General features: G+C 35.7%; 1 protein-coding gene across 14 annotated transcripts in view; it reads left to right on the top strand.

Annotated features, from left to right (window-relative positions):
• The window catches only part of CCDC88A (coiled-coil domain containing 88A), a 120,676-nt gene that overhangs the window by 54,127 nt on the left and 54,184 nt on the right, over positions 1-12,365 (top strand). For all 14 annotated transcript variants that reach the window (XM_042246141.2, XM_004005941.5, XM_042246142.2 and 11 more), the window contains exons 9-12: positions 5,169-5,250; positions 7,203-7,361; positions 8,912-9,058; positions 9,650-9,794. In XM_042246141.2, coding sequence (XP_042102075.1) covers positions 5,169-5,250; positions 7,203-7,361; positions 8,912-9,058; positions 9,650-9,794 — 533 coding nt within the window. The remainder of the gene's footprint in view (positions 1-5,168; positions 5,251-7,202; positions 7,362-8,911; positions 9,059-9,649; positions 9,795-12,365) is intronic.

Below are 12,365 nucleotides of genomic sequence, written 5' to 3' on the forward strand. Positions count from 1 at the left end.
AAATAGGAATATTAGTGCTTACTGTAGGGTTGTTGTATGAGGTAAATATGTAAGTAAACAGTGTGTATTACATAAGTGCTCAACAAATGTAAGCTGCAGTCATGAGCTACTACTTCTTTAGAGCTCTTGTGAGGATTAAGTGCTTGGCAGAGTGTAAAATGCATAGCACAAGTGTGTGGCACAGATAATGAGAACTTGATAGTTGTTAGCCAAAAGATAGGCACAAAACATGAAATCAGCAAAAGAATCAGAGAATTAATATATTGAGAACTAGAAAATCCTTAGAGTATAGAGTCATGGAAACCAAAGGAGAAGCATTTTAAGAAGAGTGGCATGAACTGCATTAAGTTTCTCAAAGATCTGAAAATAGTGTTGGATTTGGCAATAGGTGACTGACTGACTGTGATAAATAGTGTCAGTGGGAAGATGTGAATGGAAGCCTCATCACTGTAGATAGAATGGTCAAATGGGTGCAAAAAGGGATTATTTTATTAGTAAGTGTAGATCCTCCTGGATAACACTTTTGGAAATTCCAGTAAAGTCATACTTCACATACCTCAAAGTGAATTTCAGATGGATTAAAGAGCTAAATGTAAAAAACAAAATAATGATGAAGAAACTAGTCTAGATGCTGCTGCTGCTAAGTCCCTTCAGTCGTACCCAACTCTATGCGACCCCATAGATGGCAGCCCACCAGGCTCCCCCGTCCCTGGGATTCTTTAGGCAAGAACACTGGAGTGGGTTGCCATTTCCTTTCCAGTGCATGAAAGTGAAAAGTGAAAGTGAAGTCGCTCAGCTGTGTCTGACTCTTAGCGACCCCATGGACTGCAGCCCACCAGGCTCCTCCATCGATGGGATTTTCGAGGCAAGAGTACTGGAGTGGGGTGCCATTGCCTTCTCCGAGTTTAGATGAGTATGTGTTAATATACTCCTGGTGGGGAAGAATTTTGCACAGAAGTGGTTGCTCTGTTTGTATTTTTAAAAATGTTAAATATGTAAACATCCAGAAAAAAATCAGTGTGTTAAAAGCATTAGAATATTCCTCAAATAGTTAAACATAGTATTTTTATATAATCTAGCAATTCCACACCTATGTATGTCCCACTAAAATTGAAAACAGGAACTCAAACATATACTGGCATGCCATTGTTCACTGAAGCATTATTCCCAATAGCTAAAGACTAGAAACAACCCAGTGGCCATGAACAGATGGACAGATAAACAAAATGTGCTCGTTCAGTTCAGTTCAGTTGCTCAGTCATGTCTGACTCTTTTCGACCCCATGAATCGCAACATGCCAGGCCTCCCTGTCCATCACCAGCTCCCAGAGTTTACTCAAACTCCTGTCCATTAGGTCGGTGATGCCATCCAGCCATCTCATCCTCTGTCAACCCCTTCTCCTCCTGCCCCCAATCCCTCCCAGCATCAGTTTTTTCCAATGAGTCAACTCTTCGCATGAGGTAGCCAAAGTACTAGAGTTTCAGCTTTAGCATCAGTCCTTCCAATGAACACCCAGGACTGATCTCCTTTAGGATGGACTGGTTGGATCTCCTTGCAGTCCAGGGGACTCTCAAGAGTCTTCTCCAGCACCACAGTTCAAAAGCATCAATTCTTCGGCTTTCAGCTTTCTTCACAGTCCAACTCTCACATCCATACATGACTACTGGAAAAACCATAGCCTTGACTAGACGGACCTTTGTTGGCAAAGTAATGCCTCTGCTTTTGAATATGCTGTCTAGGTTGGTCATAACTTTCCTTCCAAGGAGTAAGCATCTTTTTTTTTCCTTTCATGTCTGTTTTTTTTTAATTGAATTTTTATTTTTACTTTATTTTACTTTACAATACTGTATTGGTTTTGCCATACATTGACATGAATCCACCACAGGTGTACGTGCATGCCCAAACATGAACCCCCTCCATCTTTTAATTTCATGGCTGCAGTCACCATCTACAGTGATTTTGGAGCCCCCAAAATAAAGTCTGATACTGTTTCCACTGTTTCCCCATCTATTTGCCATGAAGTGATGGGACCAGATGCCATGATCTTCATTTTCTGAATATTGAGCTTTAAGCCAACTTTTTCAGTCTCCTCTTTCACTTTCAGCAAGAGGCTCTTTAGTTCCTCTTCACTTTCTGCCATAAGGGTGGTATCATCTGCATATCTGAGGTTATTGATATTTCTTCTGGCAATCTTGGTTCCAGCTTGTGCTTCTTCTGGTCCAGCGTTTCTCATGATGTACTCTGCATATAAGTTAAATAAGCAGGGTGACAATATACAGCAGGGTGACAATATACAGCAGGGTGACGTACTCCTTTTCCTATTTGGAACCAGTCTGTTGTTCCATGTCCAGTTCTAACTGTTGCTTCCTGACCTGCATACAGGTTTCTCAAGAGGCAGGTTAGGTGGTCTGGTATTCCCATCTCTTTCAGGATTTTCCACAGTTTATTGTGATCCACACAGTCAAAGGCTTTGGCATAGTCAATAAAGCAGAAATAGATGTTTTTCTGGAACTCTCTTGCTTTTTCCATGATCTAGCGGATGTTGGCAATTTGATCTCTGGTTCCTCTGCCTTTTCTAAAACCAGCTTGAACGTCTGGAAGTTCACAGTTCACGTATTGCTGAAGCCTGGCTTGGACAGTTTTGAGCATTACTTTACTAGCGTGTGAGATGAGTGGATTATTATTCCGCCATAAAAAATGAAATTTTGATATGCTGCTGCAACGTGGATGAGCCGTGGAATGAGCCATAAGATGAGCCATCTTAACTTGCTAAGTGAGATAAGCCAGATAAAAGGATAAATTTGAATAATTCCACTTAAATGAAATATCTTTTATGGGCAAATTGAGAGAGAAAATGAAGTGGAGGGTTATTGCTTAATGAGTATAGAATTTCTGAATAGGGTGATGAAAAAGTTTTGGGAATATGTAGTGGTGATAGTTTAACATTGTAAAATTAATTAGTGCTTCTGAACCATACATTTAAAACTAATCATTTTAAAATGGTTAAAATTTTAACCATTCTCTGAGCACCATTCTCCACCTGAGTGGAGGCCTTAGTTCTGCAGAAAAGCTCAAAGATATTGTTAGATCTATTCCTTGAGGAAGAACCAGAACCCTGCTTTATTGCTGGACTGTTGTTTCTCAGCTGCTCCTCCTGTTTCTGCATTCCCTTCCTTCTGTGAGTAGCAGCTGTTTGAATCTGCCCTTAGATCTCAGGGAATCAGAAGGCTGAATGAGGCCTATTTCCTACAAACAAGAAATGGGGGACAAAAAAGATTTGTACCTGGAATGACCTGACAGTCTTGCTCAGTTTCATCTGTAGTATGTCATCTGCAGATAGTGACAGTTTTATTCCTCCTTTAAATTTGGATTCCTTTTATTTTCCTTGTCTAATTGCTGTGGCTGGGACTATGCTGAATAAAAGTGGCAAGAGTGGGCATTGTTTTTTGTTTCTGATCTTAATGGAAATGTGTTCAGCTTTTCACTGTTGAGTCTGATGTTAGTTCTGGTTTTGTTGGATATACAGTTTATTATTCTCTGTGCCCACTTTCTGCAGAGGTTTTTTTTTTTTATCATAAATGAGTATTGAGTTTTGTGAAAAGCTTTTTCTGCACCTACTGAGATGATCATGCGGTTTTTATTAATCAGTTTGTTAATGTGGTGTTCAGAAAGATGCATGTACCACAGTGTTCATAGTAGCATTATTTATACTTGCCATGATATGGAAGCAACCTAAGTGTCCACCAACAGATGATTAGATTAAGATGATGTATAGAAAAAAAAAATATATATATATATAGAGAGAGAGAAAATGGTATGCTACTCAGTCATAAAAAGGATAAAATTTGCTATTTTAAAAACATGGGACTTCCCTGGTGGTCCAGGTGTTAAGACTCTACCTTGAAATCTAGGGGACACAGGTTTGATCCCTGGTCGGGGAACTAAGGTCCCACATGCCATAGAGCAGCTAAGCCTGTGCACTGCAGCTACTTAGCCCCTGCACTCCAGGGCCCTCAGGCCGCAACTAGAGAGCCTGCGTAATGGAATGAAGATCTTTTGTGCAGCATGTAAGACTCAACACAGCCAAATAAATAAAACAACATTGATGGACTTGGAGGGTATTATCCTAAGTAAAATAAATCAGACGAAGACAAATGCTGTATGATGCCGATTATATGTGGAATCAAAAAAATAAAACTAGTGAATGTAACAAGAAAAACAGATTTTTAGATACAGGAAGCAGGTGATTACTGGTGGGAAAAGGGAGTGGGGAGGGGCAATATAGTGGCAGAGGATTAAAGGTACAAACACGTATAAAATAAGCTACAAGGATATATTGTACAATGCAGGGAATATAGCTAGTATTTTATGAAGTATAACTTTTAAAAATTGTGAAGCACAATAACCTGTAGCTTATATAACGTTGTGTATCAGCTATACTTCAATAAAAATTTTCTCTGGTGAAAAAACTTAAATATAAGCATATGAGATGTCAAAAGCAGATTGTTCTACATAATGAACATTTATTTTTTTATTATTTAAGAACAGAAGGTTGACAGAGACAATGAGTGGAGACTTATTTTGAGGAGCTTGACTCTAAAGGAGAGATAGAAAATGGGAGTTAGAACACAGTGTAAAAAGAAAAAAGTGTATTAGGAGAAATACAAAAGTGTCCAGATTTCAGGGTAGAAACTCTAAGAGAGAGTCAAAGATTTTACATATCTGTGTGGCACTGTATTATTTTCTTTAGGTCATTGTAAATATTGAAAATAGTTTGGAGACCCTTAAAGTCTCAGACCCAGCTAGTATTGCCTTGCTTAAGAACTCTTCCAGCTAATTTGTCTGTGACTATACAGAGAGGGAGAGAGAGTAAGGAGATGGGAATCAGGAAATGACAGAAGAGATGAAGAAAAAAAAGCTACATTATGAACTATGAGGACATTAGTCATTGAGGTTATTAGCATTTGGAGAACTTTAAGGGTGAGTCTGATGACATCCAACCATATAAATTCCTAATGCCAATTTCTTTGTCTTTTTCCCCAGCTTGCGGTCATGACCAGTATTATGTTGTTAGATATTTAATAATGATAGTATTTTGTATTAGTTCAGATGATCATAGTTTTCGATGCACAAAGTTTTTTATTTAATAAATATTTTTTTCATTTAAGGGAGGAAAAGACTGAACAATTGTTGGACTGTAAACAAGAACTAGAGCAAATGGAAATAGAGCTAAAAAGGCTGCAGCAAGAGGTTAGTACCTGGAACTTTCATTATATAATATCAATTGGAAATTGAGTTTTCTCCTTATAATTTACAGCATTTGCCTTACTGCTTACTGAGGTTTAATGAAATATAATGACTTTTTCAGTGTTTCTGTCTTCAGAAATGCCAGAGCAAAAACTAGAAATCAAAACTGGAAAGAACTTTGGAGTTTTCTTTTTTCTCTATCAGTGTGCTATTCAAACCTTGCTGAGCTTTCAGGGAACCTCTTGGGACTAGGACAGTTGAGGTTTTCCTTTTTTATGTATTGGCATCTGTGGACTTGACAGCTGGAATACCTCTACTGCTAAACTGTGCTGCTTATGTATATTTCCCTAAGTCTCTGCTCTCTTATGGTGCTTTATGTTAACTTCCATCAAATAGAATGCATTTTAATTTTTCTCTTTTTCTACCATGTAGATCCTGTACTTTTTAAAATGTCTTTTATGAAGCTTTGTGTTTTTTCATCATGAACTAAAACTATTTAAGAATTTGCTTCTTTTAATTACTCTGTAATGTTTTGTTTTCATTTGAAGGTAGTGCAAGAGGTCTTCTTTAAGCCGTAAATGATAAAGATTGGGATAAGGCTGGAAAATTCTTTCTTGTCCTTACTTCCCCCAAGCTGCCATTTTAAATTCCAGGGTTGCTTCAAGTGTGGGATCATAAACCTGTGACCTTTCTAGGTGAATGAATCTAGGGATCATAACCTTTATTTTTATGCTGTGACTGCTGTTCCACTGCTTGGTAGCAGGGTTTTTTTGTGTTCCATCTAAAACAGTGATTCTCAATCTTTTTTTGTCTCAAGACCCTTCTTTACTGTTAAAAATTAATGAGGATTATTTAATGTGAATTCCCTTTACTGGAATTAACTATATTTGAAATTTAGTAATTGAAAAATATTTATTAATTCATTTGAAAATAATACTCAGCCCATTCCATGTTAACATAAAAATTATATGGTAACTAAATAACCATTATTTTCCAAAACAACAGAAAAATTAGAAGAATAGTAATCTTTTATATTTTTGCAAATCTCTTTATTTAATGCCTTCCTTAATTGAAGACTACTAGATTTTATATCTGTTTCTGCATTCAGTCTGTTAAGTTAATAACATGCCATATATGTAGCCTCTGGAAAGTTCCACTGTAACCTTATGAGAGAATGAGAGTGAAAACAGCAAGTACTGTCTTAGTATCATTATGAGAATAGTTTTGACCTGATGAACTCCCCAGAAGGCTTTCAGAGACCCTCAGATGTCTCTGGATCATGCTTCAATTATTGTTATTCAAAGGATTGCAGGAGGACTTTTTAAAGTTTGAATTTTAATATTTATTTCAAATGATGTAGAGATGTATACTAATCATATGCAAGTAATCATTCATGTGGAGGTATTTAAAAACTCAGCAGGATTTTGATAACATATCTGGATGGAAACATTTCTTTAAAGTAACTAATGATCAACTTTTGTAGTAGTTTGCCTCGTCTATATTTTTACTATCTTGTATTTTGAAGTTAGCTTTTAACCTTAAATTCATTGCAAATAGTTATGTGAAGAGATTTACTTATTTTAAAATGTCCTGAATATTTTTTACAATCTTAGTAGTGAACATTATATATAAAAACTTGTATGTATGCATGTGTTTTTATATTTGTATAGAAGTGTATATTTTAAAAATACTTCTTACTCTTGGTTTAAAAAAAAAAGACTTTATATATCGCATAAAAAAAATAACTTAAGGTATAATATTTATACCAGAAAATTCACACTTTTAGCAGTCTGTCTCCTTAACCACTCGGCTTCCTCGTCCCACAAAAATTCATACTTTTAAAGTACAGAAGTAATTGGGGTTTTTTGGTAAATTCATCGGATTGCACAACCTAAGCATTATCAATTTGAAAATAGAGAATAATATTTTAAATATTAGTATGTGTTTATATTTAGAACATGAATTTGCTTTCGGATGCTCGTTCTGCAAGAATGTATCGAGATGAATTAGATGCACTTCGGGAGAAGGCCGTCAGAGTTGATAAGCTTGAAAGTGAAGTCAGCAGATATAAAGAGAGACTACATGATATTGAATTTTATAAGGCAAGAGTTGAGGTATGTTGCATAATTTAAACAATTCACAATTTTTTTCTTTAAAAGTTACGATTTTTCAAAATGCATTTAAAATGCATTTTAGTAAATGTAAAGAACTCTTGAAAACATTGAGCAAACTCATTGAGCAAACTCATGTTTGCTCAATACCATCAGGTGCTTATTTTATGATAGATCAGCATATTGTTTAGACTTGTAAAAAGGAATTTTTGGACGCTATTCATTGGAGGTTTTATTTCATTCCTTTGTTTAATTAGCATTACAGGTAGGGAAGACTTTGAAGTTAAAATAAAGTATATATGCCTCTCCTAATTTTGAACTCATGCCTAGAAGTGAATGCTTCTGATTGCTGCTCGACTCAGAATACTAAATTAGGATCAGTGAAAGCAAAATTAGTATCTGTCTTCCTCTTCTCCTTCTCTCTCTTCCTTCACCTCCCCAATGCCATTTGTCTCTTTATATGAACAAGTTAGAAGAAAACCAGTTTTTCTTATTTAATGGTTGCAATTCTGTGTTACATAAAGTTGAGTTTGATAGCAAGAATTTGGAAATCTTACTTCTTGCATTCTTTTTTCCTTTCTCAATGATTTCTTCTTTGTCTGTAAATAGAGGAGATTTTCATCAGTTTCAGTATGGGGATAACAAAGAAGGAGTTTGCAATATCAAGTGAAAACATTGTAAGAGAAAGTTAACACTTAGCCTGAATGTTACCGGAAAATAGACCCAATAGAGTGCAAGGATAAACTGCTTGTTAATTCTTTTATACTTTTTTAAATGGGTGCATGTGTGGGACTATTCAGGGGTCCTCATGTGTGCCATTGTTTTAATATACTTTTGCTTGACCAGCTTATAAACGGCAGGCATATAACTTAGCAATATAGATTTGTGAACATGTCTTCAAAACATACATAGTAATTTTAAGATGTTTATGTAAAGTATTTTTTGATAAAGCCTTGGTTTATGATTTACTTGAATATTGATTGTAGTCTTGGTATTTTACTCAAACCCCCAAACTCTTCACTTTCAAGTAGAGAGAAACTTAAATCTATTTTATTAAATAAATTAAGCCCCAATTCTATGTAGATTTGCATCTAAAAAATCTAGACTACTTATACTGAGTTCCTTATCCTTGTGACTTAAGAATTTAAATATACCCTGACAATTTCATGTAAAATTATAGTAGACTCATCCTAATATAGGTGCTATTTGTTTACATAATTTTTTAATTAATTTATTTTTTATTGAAGGATAATTGCTTTACAGAATTTTGCTGTTTTCTGTCAAACCTCAACATGAATCAGCCATAGGTACACATATATCCACTCCCTTTTGAAACTTCCTCCCATCTCCCTCCCCTGTTTACATAATAATTTATATTCTGGGAAATAAAGTGAAACCAACTATATTTGTTCCTCAGTACCTTTAATCTTGCATAGACCTGTTGATAAAGGTAGCTTAATGTCTTATTTTTTAACAAAGAATATGTTTCAGAACTTTAAAAATTATCATATTAACATTTGTGACCAATAAAAGCCTACTTGAAATTTTTATAGGAATTAAAAGAAGACAATCAAGTTTTATTGGAAACAAAAACCATGTTGGAAGACCAATTAGAAGGAACTCGAGCTCGTTCTGATAAATTGCATGAATTAGAAAAAGAGAATTTACAATTGAAGGCTAAACTGCATGATATGGAAATGGTAAGTGTATAAGGTAGATCCATTACATAGCTTCTAAGTAAAAATTCTAAGATTCATCTGATTTCCCTATAGTGATAAGGATGGCTAGTGTTCTTAAGGTCTTAACAGAAAAGTGAGAACTAAATAAATTAGATGCTCCTGATTTTATGTAAGTTCAGGAGTAGAAGAAATTTCTGCCTTTCTTACAAAGGGGTATTATTTATTAATTTTTCTACTTCTTTTCAGAAAACCCTAATAAGCTATTGTGTAAACATTTTTTAGACTATAGAAATACAACTATTGCTAAAATTTAGCATTAGATCAGAAGTCATTTGTTATGTGACTAGAACAATATAATGACTCTGAAGAAGTGTTTTCAGTGTCCCCAAAAATCACTTTAAAAGGAGGTCAGACAACTGATCAGTTTAATGACCAGCAGTAATAAATATAATTGATTATTATAAAGAGCTTCAAATTGTGAAAATTTTAAGGAACTCAAAATTTAACTTATATAGTTTCTGACAATTGAAATTTATAAAGTAATACAATATTAGCTTGAAATTGTACTGTTTCTTAGCTTTCTTTTCTCTCCCTACTCTGCCAATAAAAAAGGAACGTGATATGGATAGAAAAAAGATTGAAGAATTAATGGAAGAAAATATGACTTTGGAAATGGCACAGAAGCAAAGTATGGACGAATCATTACATCTTGGCTGGGAACTGGAACAAATATCTAGAACTAGTGAACTTTCTGAAGGTATTTCTGATACTGTTTTATTTAAATGGATAAATGGATAAATGACATTGTATGTATGCTTACATTTCTGGATATTTTCTTACTGTTCTTTATTTTCCTTGACTGGAGATGTCTCAGAAGACCAGATATCTCCCTAGATAGGATTTCACAGAAGAATATATTAATTTCCACAATTCTGGGTTCGATCCTTATCTCTGTGTGTTTTACAGCTCAACTTTGAGTGCAGTAACAGATTTGATCCATTGTTTAGGCACTATTTCATGTTAATATCCCAAGAAGTGGGGGTATCGGTTTATTAATGTATTTTGAGAGATATAATCATCTACTAAATAGAACAGAAAAGTCGTATCTACTGGTCAGCCTGTTCTTTGACTGTAGGCAAACCTAAATAGGACATCAGAATGTAATGGGAATATTCTTTGGTGAATATGTAGCCAGAATAAAGCAACTTAAGGACCTTTACAGTTACTTTCATCCATATGTGTCATCGCCATTTTAGGATTATACCTACCAGTTGCTCAAGCCCACTTATTCTTGGGAGGTAATAAAAGACCTCAGATAAATATTTAACTTTTGGCTCTATGTCTCTGTCTCCACATTAACTTGTCCTCTTTATTAAAGCTAGACACATACATACAATGTGGCCTTTTGTGTTAAAACTTTGAGTTTGCTAATACTGATACACTTTATTGAAATTATACCCCAGTCACATTTATTTCAATTAGACTGGTTCCCCAATTTCTCAGTAAACCAGTATATTATTATACCTGTTTTATTGTAGCAGGCTCTGAGAGCTTATAGCCTGGTGCTAAAAAATGGTAACTTCTGCAGATGACTTGTCATATTTATTACTGTTAGGCTTTTCCTAATTTTACACTTGGGAACCTAATTCCAAGTTCTGGGACCTCATGTAAATTGACTTCATAGTAAGTGATGATACTCAGCCAATGAGCTTGCCAAGAGGTGTTACATAAAACATTTGTGCAACTTTTTAATTGTATTCCATGTGAATAGAGTTACAAAGAAAAAAATTCAGATTTAAATGTTTTCTACTGCACTCAATATGCCAGCAAATTTGGAAAACTCAGCAGTGGCCACAAGACTGGAAACGGTCCGTTTTCATTCCAACCCCGAAGAAAGGCAATGCCAAAGATTGCTCAAACTACTGCACAGTTGCACTCATCTCACACGCTAGTAAAGTAATGCTCAAAATTGTCCAAGCCAGGCTTCAGCAGTACGTGAACTGTGAACTTCCAGGTGTTCTAGCTGGTTTTAGAAAAGGCAGAGGAACCAGAGATCAAATTGCCAACATCCGCTGGATCATGGGAAAAGCAAGAGAGTTCTAGAAAAACATCTATTTCTGCTTTATTGACTATGCCAAAGCCTTTGACTGTGTGGATCACAAGAATCTGAGGAAAGTTCTTCAAGAGAATACCAGACCACCTGACCTGCCTCTTGAGAAACCTGTATGCAGGTCAGGAAGCAACAGTTAGAACTGGACATGGAACAACAGACTGGTTCCAAATAGGAAAAAGAATTGAAAGAGACACATGTACCCCAGTGTTCATTGCAGCACTGTTTATAATAGCCAGGACATGGAAACAACCTAGATGTCCATCAGCAGATGAATGGATAAGAAAGCTGTGGTACATATACACAATGGAGTATTACTCAGCCATTAAAAAAGAATACATTTGAATCAGTTCTAATGAGATGGATGAAACTGGAGCCGGTTATACAGAGTGAAGTAAGCCAGAAAGAAAAACACCAATACAGTATACTAACACATATATATGGAATTTAGAAAGATGGTAAGGATAACCCTGTATGCGAGACAGCAAAAGAGACACAGATGTATAGAATGGACTTTTGGACTCAGAGGGAGAGGGAGAGGGTGGGATGATTAGGGAGAATGGCATTGAAACATGTATACTATCATGTAAGAAACGAATCGCCAGTCTATGTTCGATACAGGATACAGGATGCTTGGGGCTGGTGCACGGGGATGATCCAGAGAGATGATAATGGGGTGGGAGGTGGGAGGGGGGTTCAGGATTGGGAACTCATGTACACCCGTGGCTGATTCATGTCAGTGTATGGCAAAACCAATACAGTATTGTAAAATAAAGTAAAAAAAAAAAAAAAAGAGTACATCAAGGCTTTATATTGTCACCCTGCTTATTTAACTTATATACAGAGTACATCATGAGAAACTCTGGGTTGAAGGAAGCACAAGCTGGAATCAAAATTGCCAGGAGAAAATTAATAACCTCAGATATGCAGATGACACCACCCTTTTGGCAGAAAGTGAAGAAAAACTAAAGTGCCTAATGATGAAAGTGAAAGAGGAGAGTGAAAATGTTGGCTTAAAGCTCAACATTCAGAAAACGAAGATCATGGCATCTGGTCCCATCACTTCATGACAAATAAATGGGGAAACAGTGTCAGACTATTTTTCTGAGCTCCAAAATCACTGTAGATGGTGATTGCAGCCATGAAATTAAAAGATGCTTACTCCTTGGAAGGAAAGTTATGACCAACCTAGACAGCATATTAAAAAGCAGAGACATT

The sequence above is a fragment of the Ovis aries genome, chromosome 3 (assembly GCF_016772045.2).
Source record: "Ovis aries strain OAR_USU_Benz2616 breed Rambouillet chromosome 3, ARS-UI_Ramb_v3.0, whole genome shotgun sequence".
Taxonomy (NCBI): Eukaryota; Metazoa; Chordata; class Mammalia; order Artiodactyla; family Bovidae; genus Ovis; species Ovis aries.